Source organism: Lissotriton helveticus, chromosome 3_1 (genome assembly GCF_964261635.1).
Source record: "Lissotriton helveticus chromosome 3_1, aLisHel1.1, whole genome shotgun sequence".
Lineage (NCBI taxonomy): Eukaryota > Metazoa > Chordata > Amphibia > Caudata > Salamandridae > Lissotriton > Lissotriton helveticus.
The window spans coordinates 1,982,429,015-1,982,441,555 of record NC_136061.1 but is presented as its reverse complement, the minus strand read 5'-3'; the positions used below and the strand labels follow the sequence as shown (position 1 = coordinate 1,982,441,555).

At 49.1% G+C, this 12,541-nt stretch overlaps 1 protein-coding gene across 1 annotated transcript in view; it reads right to left on the bottom strand.

The window, feature by feature from the left end:
• ADAMTS17 (ADAM metallopeptidase with thrombospondin type 1 motif 17) overlaps window positions 1–12,541 on the bottom strand; it is a 1,305,267-nt gene that overhangs the window by 17,042 nt on the left and 1,275,684 nt on the right. Inside the window, exon 23 of the mRNA XM_078683112.1 lies at window positions 65–242. Coding sequence (XP_078539238.1) covers window positions 65–242 — 178 coding nt within the window. The remainder of the gene's footprint in view (window positions 1–64; window positions 243–12,541) is intronic.

Here is a 12,541-nt window from a genome sequence, read left to right as displayed (position 1 = left end):
TCAAAGTTGTGTAAACACAGTGTCGCATATAGAGCAAAAATAGGGCTTTGGCAGCCACACTCACCAAGTCTCGGTGAAGTAATGGTGTTGGCATTTATCCTCTCGTTACAGGCCTCCTGGTGGCACTGCCTGTAGGCCACAGGCTTTGACATCGCTGGGCACTCGTTTCCGTGGCGCCCGGTCACTTGGTGCATGCACTGGACCACTCTGGACTGCAGGCCCTTCCCACATGTTGAGGAGCACTAGAAGGAGGTAATGCAGATCATGAGTGAGGTGTTGCCACGGCACGGGGTCCACCTATCCTTCAGCCCAACTTAAAGGAAAGCCTTTCTACGCTTCAATGGTACACACTGTCCTGCACGGTGGTCCTGTGGGTTTCCAAGCTTCTACGTTTTCCAGTGATACGGATAAGTAGGAAGCACAATTAAGGGCCGCCCATTGGACCAGCTGAAGTCACAGCAAGAGACATCATGCCTATGTACGTCATGGAATGTGAAAACATGCTAACTTCATTGATGAATCCTTAATAAATGTAAGTTCTGCCAACTGACAGCTGCACTGTGTGTACCTGTTAATTACACATTTTAGGTTTGTAACACTAATATAAAAATAAACAACACAATTTAACTGCTGCAATTGTGAAGCTGATACATTTTAATAACCCTGATTGATTGACTGGTATTAGTTTTCTGCAGCAGCAAGTCCTGTATGTTGGTATCAGAAAACCGTTTTCCCAGTGGATACACAGGATGCTACAAGAGGAAAAGCAGGCCTATCAGGACAAACAGACAGTAAATGAATGGCAGAAGAAACAGCATGCATATTAATGTGCCCGCAAGTAGACTACCAATCAAAGCTGGTTTTCCAACTGGTAGCCTATCGAAAGTCATGTATCCGGTGACATGAGCGTGTCAAGGTCGTTGCTTTTATAAATCAATATATACACAATGTGCCAGTCTGTTATTGTTAATGCTCAAATACACCTGCTTAAGGTGCCAGTCTAGTAGGGTTGGTGCTCAAGCAGGCCAGGGATGTTCCATATGCCAGGATGCAGCTCGAACACTGCTTATTATGCCAAAGACTGTTCTTGGTGAAAAGGTTAATGAAGACTACAAATGTAGTGCGAACCAGAATGTCGTAGGTTAAATATGATCTGAAATAAAAATCTCATACTAAATCTCACTTATAAAAATATTGCTCCATTGGGAACTATTTGTAACTATGATATTCTAACACACAATCTATATATTACCCTCAAGTGAAACATCCTACAAACATAACAACTTAGCAGGACATTCTCTAGAGATATAGATATTACCATACTGCCAGTTTCCACACCACCCAAATGAGGCACACACCACCGTACGATTTCCCCATTCGCCAGAGGAAAGCGCACGATGCTATGCCAGTTTTCACCTCCTTTCATTACAGCACACATTGCCATCCCAATGTCTATACTGTTCCATGATAATAAAAGCGCTCTATGCAGAATTAGTAATGGTGACCTACTGCTCAAAGTTGGATTTTCCATTGAAATTCCCATAAGGATCTCCTGGAATGTAAGAACACAAAAAGTGCCACCTAAAGTAATTTACCAAGTGGATATTGCTTTGAGAGGTATCTGGCACATGGCTTGGAGAAGGTCATTCCCGGTGTTAATTTTGCACAGTTGGCAGGGAGAATAAGCAACGGATCTGGCCCAAGGCCACCCCTGTGTGGAGAGAGGCCCCTGGGCATGGAATAAGTTGTGCTCACTGAGGGCTGGGGACTAGATACAGCTAAATGCATTGCATTATATAGCATAAATCATGCAAAGGTGGTGTAGACGTCTCCCCAAACTCAATGCATTTCGTCACCAGTTAAAGTCATGCAAAGTAGCACAACTTGCCTTTGCATAGAATACTGGTACCAGATTAAACCAGCTGCAAACAAAGAGTACAATGAAAGTGTGATACTTCCATCCGAGTGTCATACATGTCATTTCGGAAAATAAGTTCTCAAATTCGGCAATTGGCCTTGCAGGGATGTCTGCGAGAAGCTAGGCTGCAGAGTCTCCGTTTATCATGATCGGAGGCATAACTTGAGCTTGGGCTAGGGAGCCCTAATGGTTCACACGCCATTTTATCGCCTCTACAACAGGATTTATTCTGCTTGATACTGCTGTTAGTTTTGACATCATAGCTCCCAAGCTGCCAAATAAAAAAAGGCCTGCTTCAATGTGCTGAGCTAGTGGTCTCTGATCTACCTTTGCATCGAATAGGGAGCTTGTTGCTGAAGGAGCGGATACGGTACTGCACGGCTAAAGTAAACCAAGTACTCTTTCTTGTGATTCCTGGGTGGGTACAGATGCTCTTTGAGATACGCTTAGCATCAGGCGAGGCGATCTACGGCTAACACTTTTACATCCCGGCCACTGTCGCAGGCTCCTGCTGGGCGTTTGAGATCGGGGATTGGCCGCCACACACTGATGTAATGCTTTCTGGTGCCACCTGTCCTCAGACGTAATTACCCTTTTACCTTTGGGCACTAGCATCCCGGTGCCTCCGAAGGTGTGTTTACTTTTCCTCTGGCTAGCGAGGCCTGCAGGAAACTCGCAAAGTGGGACTTCCCGATACATGTGTCCTTCATTTTCCCTAAGGCTGGAATGATAAAGTCATGGAAGCATTTAGCACACCTTGCTGGACTATATCAACCTATGGTGGTTGTTATACTATTTTGTTCCTCTGCGCAAAATGAAGGTTGGAAAGCATTTTCAAGACCTAGACATATTCACGATGGCACTCAACTCTTACTGGGGCAAAACAGGACGAATTATCACGAATTGATACTTTAAATTTTTTTTTAAATTATATATCTTGTAGAGACAGCTCCGGAAACTACAAGAAAGTAAAACCCCCAACAGAACAGAGATACCAGCATTGTCTTACATCAGCAAGTCAAGAACCAGATTACCCCATCAGTGGCCTACATGGCTCTCAGTTCCGACAGTCTTGCAGCATCATCACTTTCATTCTTATCTAGAACATCTGGTGTTAGGAGACAGGACACAAAAGGGGCCCAGAAGTCCTTAGGTCGCGATGCACAAGGCAGCTCCTCTGCATAGGATTCCAACAGCGTCTTGCAGTACTCCATATCCGTTTTCCAAGCGTCAAATTTGGGGATCCTCCTCCCGCCCTAGCACATGACACTCTCCGTTTTGCAAGCAGCAACACTGCAGTCACAAATTTACGGTTCACTGCCTGGATGGACTTCATGAAGCCCAAGAGACAAACCCCATGAGTGCATCTCTCCTCCTCTATCACCACATGTGAGCGGCCTTTCGTCATCTCCCTCCAGTACCAATTGACCGAGGGGCATTCCCAAGCTAAGTGCATAAACCACACCGAAGGATTCAAACAGCATCGACAACTTGCATCCTCTCGTAAGCCAAATCTGTGTAACTGCAGAGGAGAGTAATACATCTGCTGGAAGTATTTGAAGTGAATTGTTCTTAGATTTCAGTTTGAAGTGAGTGTGCTCATTGAGTCGCTGCAAAACGCCCAGTCATCTAGTGCAGTGGTTCCTAAATGTTTGCCTCCTGAGGACCCCCACTGAATCACTACTGGAAGCCGGGACCCCCAAGCAATTTGTACAATTTAAATTTCTTTTTAAAAACGCTTTTTGAAGCAGAGGCAGTTTCAAGAAGGAGACTGCCTGAATTGGGTAAATTGGCATGGACACGTATGCATACAGCAGTGTATTATTTAGTGGTACCCAAGGGCTTGTGGAAAGTGAGCAATCAGACAGCAGCACGAAAATCCTACTGCTGATCCTAGCTGCATCTATTTTTACCTGCCTGCCAAGTAACGGTAACCTATACACATGTGCCTTTCAACGTTTTATTGCTTTTATTGTATTGCCTGTATTTTCATTGTTGTGTCTGTGACTGCTGTTGTCTGTCTTCCCCTGCTGCCTGTACGTGGTCTGTGCCCCTTTTTCTTCCCTCTGTTCCCCTCGCTGTCCCGTGCTCTCTCTGACCGGTCTTTCCTTCTGTACCCCTCGCTGCCCCGTGTCTCTGCCCGGTTTTCCCTTCTGTTCCCCTCGCTGCCTCCGTGCCTCTCTGCCCGTTCTGCTTTCTGTTCTTAGCTGCCCCTGTATTTTGCCTCTGTGCCATTCGTTTTTTGTGCCCGTCTGCCTTCTGTGCCACTCGTTTTTCCCTCATTTTTTGTGCCTTTCTGCCCTCTGTTCCACTCATTTCTTGTGCCTTTCTGCCCTCTGTTCCACTCGTTTTCCCCTTGTTTTTTGTGCCCTTCTGCCCTCTTTTCCAATCGTTTTTTGTACCTTTCTGCCCTCTGTTCCACTCGTTTTTGTACCTTTCTGCCCTCTGTTCCACTCGTTTTCCCTTCATTTTTTGTGCCCTTCTGCCCTTTGTTCCCCTTGTTTTTTGTGCCCATCTGCCCTTTGTTCCACTCGTTTTTGTGTGCCCTTCTGCCCTTTGTTCCACTCGTTTTTTTGTGTCTCTCTGCCCCCAGTTCCACTCGTTTTTTGGGCCTTTCTGCCTGCTGTTCCACTCGTTTTTTGTGCCTTTCTGCCCTCTGTTCCACTCCTTTTTCCCCTCGTTTTTTGTGCCCTTCTGCCCTCTGGTCCACTCGTTTTTTGTGCCCTTCTGCCCTCTGTTCCACTTGTTTTTTGTGCCCTACTGTCCTCTGTTCCACTTCGTTCTTCCCTCGTTTTTTGTGCCCTTCTGCCTTCTTTTCCACTCGTTTCCCCAGCCGCTGTGCCCCCTGCGGCCCCGCCCCCCTGACTGCCCATTCGCTGCCCCCGCCTCCCGATTGTATAGTTGTGGTCTCGCCGCCCCTGCGCCAACATTCACAGCTCTTGTGTGCTGTGAGGACGCATGGGCGTTTCATTTTTCACTATGACTACAGGCACTCGAGTCCTGCAGACCCCCTGGGAATGTCTCACGGACCCCTGGGGGTCCGCGGACCACAGTTTGGGAAACGCTGATCTAGTGTGATTGGCTGTTCTAAAGCCGCGTTCCAGTGGTCCAGGGCGGTGTTATGCTGCTTAGGCATTTCGTTCTGGGAAGCGTTATAAATTTTAGTTATCAACTTCTTGCTGTTGGTACAGGTGAGAAGTGTATGCAGGGACCCCAGTGGTTCTTGTTCTTGGTGGAAGGAAGGGAACATGTCTTTCGCGCCAGTCACAGCCGATGATATGTGAATTGTAGAAATGGGTTGTGTTATTTGCGCCCAAAAAGTCTGTGAATTCCAGAAATGTTCCTTCTCGCTACAGGTCCCCTATCGCCCATATACTCAACTTGCCAAGCTGGGCAAGCGCCTTAGGCTCCTGTGCGACCAAGATTACTGGGTGGTGCAATAATGGTAGAGCCGGCACATAGAAAGGGAGCTTATTAGCATGAGTGCCTAGCGCATGTCAACCTTAAGTAGTGCAGCGTATAGTCTTTACTTCTGTGATCTGGGTGCCCATATGTACATGCAGCAGTATAGCTTTGAGGGGAATGGAATGGGCTCGTCGTTTTCGACTGCAACATGCGGGATATACTTCGTGGGGTAGTACCAGTAATGAGCATAGTGCGCCTGTGCACACAAGTAATAAAGGCAAAAGTCAGGGGTACCAAATCCTCCCCATCTGTATGGGAGCGTGAGCATCTGCTAGCGGAGCTGGGGCTTCTTGTCCGCCCAGGCGAGGGTTGTTATGAAAGACTGCAGCATTTTGAAAAAGCTTGGGTCAACTGTACCGGAATATTCAAAGAGCAATATAAGAACTAGTGAAGCACTACCATCTTCATTATGGCCAGCGATAATGGAAGGCGTATCCAGCAGAATATCTGCTCATCAAGCCTTGTGATGGCTGGGCCGTAGTTCCGTCAAATGACAGTTTCAGGATCCCTAGTTACCCACACCCCCAGGTATTTTACTGGCTCAGCGCTCCCCTCCAAGGGACAGTCTAAAGCCGGTGGGTTTGTGCAAGTTGTTAACAGGAATACGGTTGACTTAGACCAATTAATGCTCAGTCCGGAGTACCACTCATATTTTATGCATTCTCTAATGATTGGCGCCAGGTTAACTTCGGGGTCTTGGACATATAGCACTGTATCATCCACGTACAGGGAAATGGCTATGGGTCGCTGCAAAAAAGGTAAGCCCGCTGCGGCATGTTTCTGTCTTATTACACATGCTAAGGGCTCTAGTGCTAGCGCAAATAGGATTGGGGACAACGGGTAGCCCTGTCGTGTTCCCCTGTGTACTTCTATCACCTCAGAGGTGACCCTGTTGACCCTGACCCATGCCACTGGATTAGTATACAGTAGATTAATCTACTGGAGGAACGCTTGAGGCCCACCCATGCGGGACATCACCACTAACATATAGGATCATTGTATAGAATCAAAAGCCTTAGCTGCGTCAAGAGCGATACCAAAGGGGATGACTGCGCGTGGATAGAAGGATCCATGGATGGAGAATCGAAAAAAGCATGCGCAAGTTATGGACGGTGGACTGGGAGGACCCAAAGCCCGATTGGTCTGGAAGTACCAATGAGGGCAGTAAGGGCTGCAGGTGGGTGGTTAGAATCTTGACTAGTATTTTAACATATGTTTTAATTAATGAAAGTTGGTGATATGAGTCGGATTTTTAAAGCGGTTTCCCAGGTGTGAGGAGTGTTATTAGCAGTGCTTCCCGCAGTGTCGGTGGTAGGGTGCCCTTGTTGTACGACTCTTGGTATTGGCTTTGGAGATGTGGTACCAACAGTTCTGCATATATTTTGTTAAATTGACTGGGGAGGCCATCGCCACCTGGGGACTTCCCATTTGGGAGCGTGCAGATTGCATCTTTGATTTCCTCCTCCGTTATGGGCTGCGTTAGGAATTCCCTTTGCCCCGGGGATAACCAGGCCAGTGAAATATCATTCAAATATAATGTTGCTTCTCCTTCAGGGAAGAGGCGTGGGTGCTGTATAGTTGGGTATAGAAGTCTACAAATGTGTTCACAATGGAGGGGACATCATAAAATGTGCATCCCTCTGGGCCGTCTATGTTCACAACGTGCGTGTGTCCCCTCTGCCCCCTTATCTTTACTGCCAGATATCGGCCTGGCCTCCCCCCCTTCCACCCTCCACATATGCCCTTGCTACCTACTGCTTAGACATATAGCATTTTTCTTGGTCTGCTGTGTCATTATATTCTGTGATGTATGCACAGAAGTCAGCTAATGTTTGGGGGTCTGGTTGGGCTTTGTACTCCCCCTCCAGGCCCCGTAGCGAGGCTTACAGGGCAGTAAGCCGAGTGCAAATTGTCTTTAACACTCCTGCCTGGAGCCAATACAGACACCCCTGATGGTGACCATGAAGGTCTCCCACAACGTACCCACCTACCCGACCGTGCCATTAGCCACAAATTGATGGAAGATTTTAGGTCGCAGTGCTGAGACCTGCAGCCTCCACTGGAACTGGTGAGAAGTGTGTGTAGGGATCACTATGGACATAAGTACCGGAGAGTTATCTGAAAGTGATCGCGGCATCTGCTGAATCTTGACTATCCATGTGCTTACTTCTTTCGTGACTAACCAGTAATCTAGCCATGACCACATGTTGTAGACGTATGAAGTGAACGTGCTCTCCCTTGTGTTGGGGTGCTGCACCCTTCAAGCATCCAGCAGGCCGTACTCCCTTATACCCTCCCTCAGTATTCGAACAGAGTTCTTAATGTGCTTGTCTGCAGTAGTGGATCTAACCATATCTGGATTGAGATAGACATTGAAGTCCCTTCCACATATCACAGCGGAAGTTGGCATTACCAGCAACTTATTCCACATCACCTCAAAAAACAGGGTCATCTACATTAGGTCGATATATATTTATTAGCGTGACCAGTGTGCTGCCCAGGTTGCCCAGTGCTATCACATGGCTACCCTGATCATCTAATCTGGGTGTGTCATAGTGAAGAGTGCCCCTTTCCTGATAAGGAGTAGGATGCCTCTGGAGTATGAAGAGTATAAAGATGCGTATGTCTTCCCATTTTATCCCTACTCCCTTGGCCGCCTGCTTGGTAAGGCGTGTCTCTTGCAAGAATGCAACATTTATTTCCTGTTGGTCTAAGTGGGCAAAAACTTGCCAGACCTTCTTGTGGTTATTTAAACCCGCATATTGCCTGTGAGAAAATGGACCGGGCCTTTGTGGCTGCTAGTTAATCTGTTGCATTGTGTGTGGTTCTATATTCACAATGTAGTGTTGAATCGTGGTGACCGGTGATATACAAAGCTGGGATCTCAAAAAACAATCCAACATTCCGCCCCCTCCCACTTTAGCACCATAACTTTACTAAAGCCATCCCTATTAACAAAAAAAATGAAGAACCCCAACTGAAAAACTGTACAGTGACTAGTCACTTCAAAGGAAAACAAAAAACCCAGTTTGTAAACCATGTGGTGAGCACCCTCATGGGAGTAGCCAGAGGCTGGGAACCCTCTAGATGTATGGAGGTGGCAAGGCATCAACTCAGCATCTTACTAGAGCGGTAGAGTAGCATCGGGAGGCCTCAGGCACCTATAGGCACCCCCCACCAAAGGAGATGCAGCCCCAGAGCACCATACAAATAATTGAGTGTATCCCAAGGTCAGGTATGGCAATCACTTGCCCAAATTAAGTGTGAGGTGTAGCATGCGGAAAATTATAAATCACTGTAACCATGTTCATTGGATCGGTCCCACTCAGGCCAGTGCAGAGTGCCTCTGTAGTCCTGTGTGATGGGGTCCAGTCTCGGAGAGTTCCGATTAGATCTCTCGATAGTTTTGACAAAATCAATGGCCACTTTTGGTGTGGTGAAAATTCTCTGCGTTCTCGCATGTTCTGCGAGGAGTCAGGCCGCGTATAACATTGCATATGCTGCATCAGCCTTTTGTAGTTTCTTCTTCGCTAGCAGGTATTCTCGTCTAGCAGACTGAACTGCTGCTGTGAAATCAGGGTAGAAGGCGAGGTTGTTGCCCTGGTACTGAACATTTCCTTGTTCTCTGGTGAGGAGTAGAATCGTATTGCAATCTCGATAGTTGAGTAGTTTTGTGATTATTGGTCGTGATGCGGTGCCAGGTCGATGTGCTTTCTCCACTATTAGCAAAAGGGACAGGAGTTCTGGGCCAAAGATGTTGTTAAGCATTGGCTCTATGTAGTTCTACACACAGCCATTGTTGGTGGACTCTGGCACACCCACTATGCAGATTTTGCTGCGGGGTGACCAGGCCTCCAAATCTTTGTTTTTGGCCAGGATCAGCGCCATCACCTTTTCGATATTTAGCTGTTTTACGGCCATCATGCGTACTTCATCTTCGGCTGACGATATGCGCTGCTCGACTGTATTCAAACATGTGGAATGTTTGTCTAGCTTACATACCATAAAGTCCATTCTGAGATTTAGAGCATCGATTTTGCTATTGATAGATTGCAGACTGCTTTGCAATGTGAGCAGTGTGGCCTCTAGCTTGGTGGTAGCCTGGGTTGGCTGGTCCTGCTCAGAGTCTGAATGGACATGCTGTGGTGCTCGATGCCTACGTTGCGACTCAAATTTGAGCAGGGCCTGCTGTTTGTCGCTCTTCCCCATGAGGGTATAACTGTTTACCACCTACAGGTTTGGCAATGTGTTGGTGCCCAGTCCACACCCCTGAGCAACAAGGGGGCGGGGATCCAGGCACAGGCCGCACCTACTTGGCGCGTGTGTTGACAATAGGGCTAGGCCCCGGCCAGCAGCGGCTCCACCCTGCTGGACACATGCCTTGAGATATACTTCAGGCGATCAACCGATTCCCAAATAACCTTTGGGTCGCCCCTACTGGCTCTGCTCCAGCACGGTCCCATCAAGCCGAGCAGACTCAGGACCCGGGCCCAGCGGGTCTCCGCAAACAGCCGCTCTCTGCTGGGGTGGCCCACCACCCCGCACTCACTGTGGTCCACAAAAGCGAAGTCCCGTTTTTTTCCAGATGTGGAAGCAACCTCAGGCAGCACAGCATGGTAGAGCACTGACGCAGCGACGCCACAGGCCAAGCCGCCCGCCCGTGTGGGAGCAAGCAGTACCTTCCCGCTGGCAACATGTCCCGGTGTGCAGCCCAGGCCCTGGTCAATCGGACCAACGCAGTCCAGCAGGGCTGGGCAGCCTGAGGCAAAGCAGCACGCATCCGACCACCCACCCCCGGGCTGCCCTCCTCATCGCACCTGCACCCCAAACACGGGCCCCCGTTCCAGACTCGAGGCGCAGCGGGCAGAGCCAGCAACCCAGAGCCAATGTACCATCATCAGCTGCCTGCCCGCAGCCCTCAAGCCTGCCCCAGGCCTGATAATCTCACCAGGTGTGTGTTACTTGCTCATCTTCAGGTCAGGCACTCCAGGGTGCAGGGCCCTCACCAAGCCCGCTATCGTCTCTTGTCAGCCTCGTCCGTCACCTTCACGAGTCGTGGGGTTTTGGGCAGGGCGGTGGCACTACCCTAGTAGTCCGTCAGCGGGGGCGCCACCATCATCCTCACATAAGCTGTAGCAGACCGCTCGCCCCATTCCGTCAAGAGCTGCGATTCTGCCTTGCTTTCTGCGATAGGAAGGAGTGCTACTCTACACCAGTGCCAAGCTCCACTGTATACGCTTGGATGGCTGCTTTAAGGATAGTGAGTGGATTAATTAGCCCGGCCGGCAGAGCTACACTAATGTGCGGCCATCTTGCCATGGGCTCTCTAGCGCCCTCCATGAATTAATACTTATGGCGAATCTTTTACATCCTCCTTTTGTTGTAATAATACTCGAGGATATATCTTCTTTATCACCCCTTTCATTGCAGTCGCTTGTTTCTCTCATGTTGTTACAACTGCTTTCTTAGTTTGATGTTTCCTGTGGACCTATGTGTTTTTTCTTTTTGATAGTACTTTTTTTATTCCATTCCACGAAATGTCTGTATACAAGCCTGTGCTGGAGGGGCCTATTTCACCTGGCCAACATTTTACGTGGAGAACTCACTTGGTTGAAATACAGTATGGAATTTCTTGTTTCACCTGTGATTCTGGATTTGAGGCGACAGACTGATTCCTGAGTTGGTATTGTGTGTCAATTGCAAATCTACTTTTAGATCACTAGTGCGTAATGGAGCTCACGGTGATGGGTGTGTGTGAAGCTTCAAATCAATCTATCTATATATATAAAAACGAATGTATGTCTGTCTGTCTGTCTGTTTGTCCTTTATGCATTACTACACCATTCATCCGATCGCCATGAAACTTTGGGAAGTTGTTGAGTACACTCCCGCAAAGGTTTCTGGCATACATTTTTTTTAAATATCGGCCCTCCAGGGCCCTCATAATCTTTCGAATACTGCTGTACGCACCAGACAGAATAACAACAAATCGTGTATCCACAAGCACTCGAATAAATAAATAGAATTAAAACACCATTCATCCGATCGCCATGAAACTTTGGGAAGTTGTTGAGTACACTCCCGCAAAGGTTTCTGGCATAAAAAGTTTTTAAATATTAGCCCCCCATAGCCCTCATAATCTTTCGAATACTGATGTACGCACCAGACAGAAAAACAAAAAATCATGTATCCACAAGCACTTGAATAAATAAATAGAATTAAAACGACACATTGAAATGTTTTCCATATTAAAATGAATAAGTTTCAATAAAAATGAAAGCAAGCAGAGACACCAGGCAATCACCGCGCCGCGAGGGCAACAGCACCAGCTCTCTACCGCCAGCGCCGTGAGGGAAACGGCAGGACCCGCCGCCAGGTAGTTCAACCAGGCGAACTACACTCCCCAGAAGCCCCGGGGGAGGCGTCCAATCCTGACGCTCTGCACGCGCCCGGAGGCGCTTTAAGAACTTGGAGCGCCGAACGCTCTTGGGGGCAAGCAGAGACACCAGGCAATCACCGCGCCGCGAGGGCAACGGCACCAGCTCTCTACCGCCAGCGCCGTGAGGGAAACGGCAGGACCCGCCGCCAGGTAGTTCAACCAGGCGAACTACACTCCCCAGAAGCCCCGGGGGAGGCGTCCAATCCTGACGCTCTGCACGCGCCCGGAGGCGCTTTAAGAACTTGGAGCGCCGAACGCTCTTGGGGGCAAGCAGAGACACCAGGCAATCACCGCGCCGCGAGGGCAACGGCACCAGCTCTCTACCGCCAGCGCCGTGAGGGAAACGGCAGGACCCGCCGCCAGGTAGTTCAACCAGGCGAACTACACTCCCCAGAAGCCCCGGGGGAGGCGTCCAATCCTGACGCTCTGCACGCGCCCGGAGGCGCTTTAAGAACTTGGAGCGCCGAACGCTCTTGGGGGCAAGCAGAGACACCAGGCAATCACCGCGCCGCAAGGGCAACGGCACCAGCTCTCTACCGCCAGCGCCGTGAGGGAAACGGCAGGACCCGCCGCCAGGTAGTTCAACCAGGCGAACTACACTCCCCAGAAGCCCCGGGGGAGGCGTCCAATCCTGACGCTCTGCACGCGCCCGGAGGCGCTTTAAGAACTTGGAACGCCTCACGCATCGCGGGACGCGCGCGGGCAGCGCCGGGAGAAGC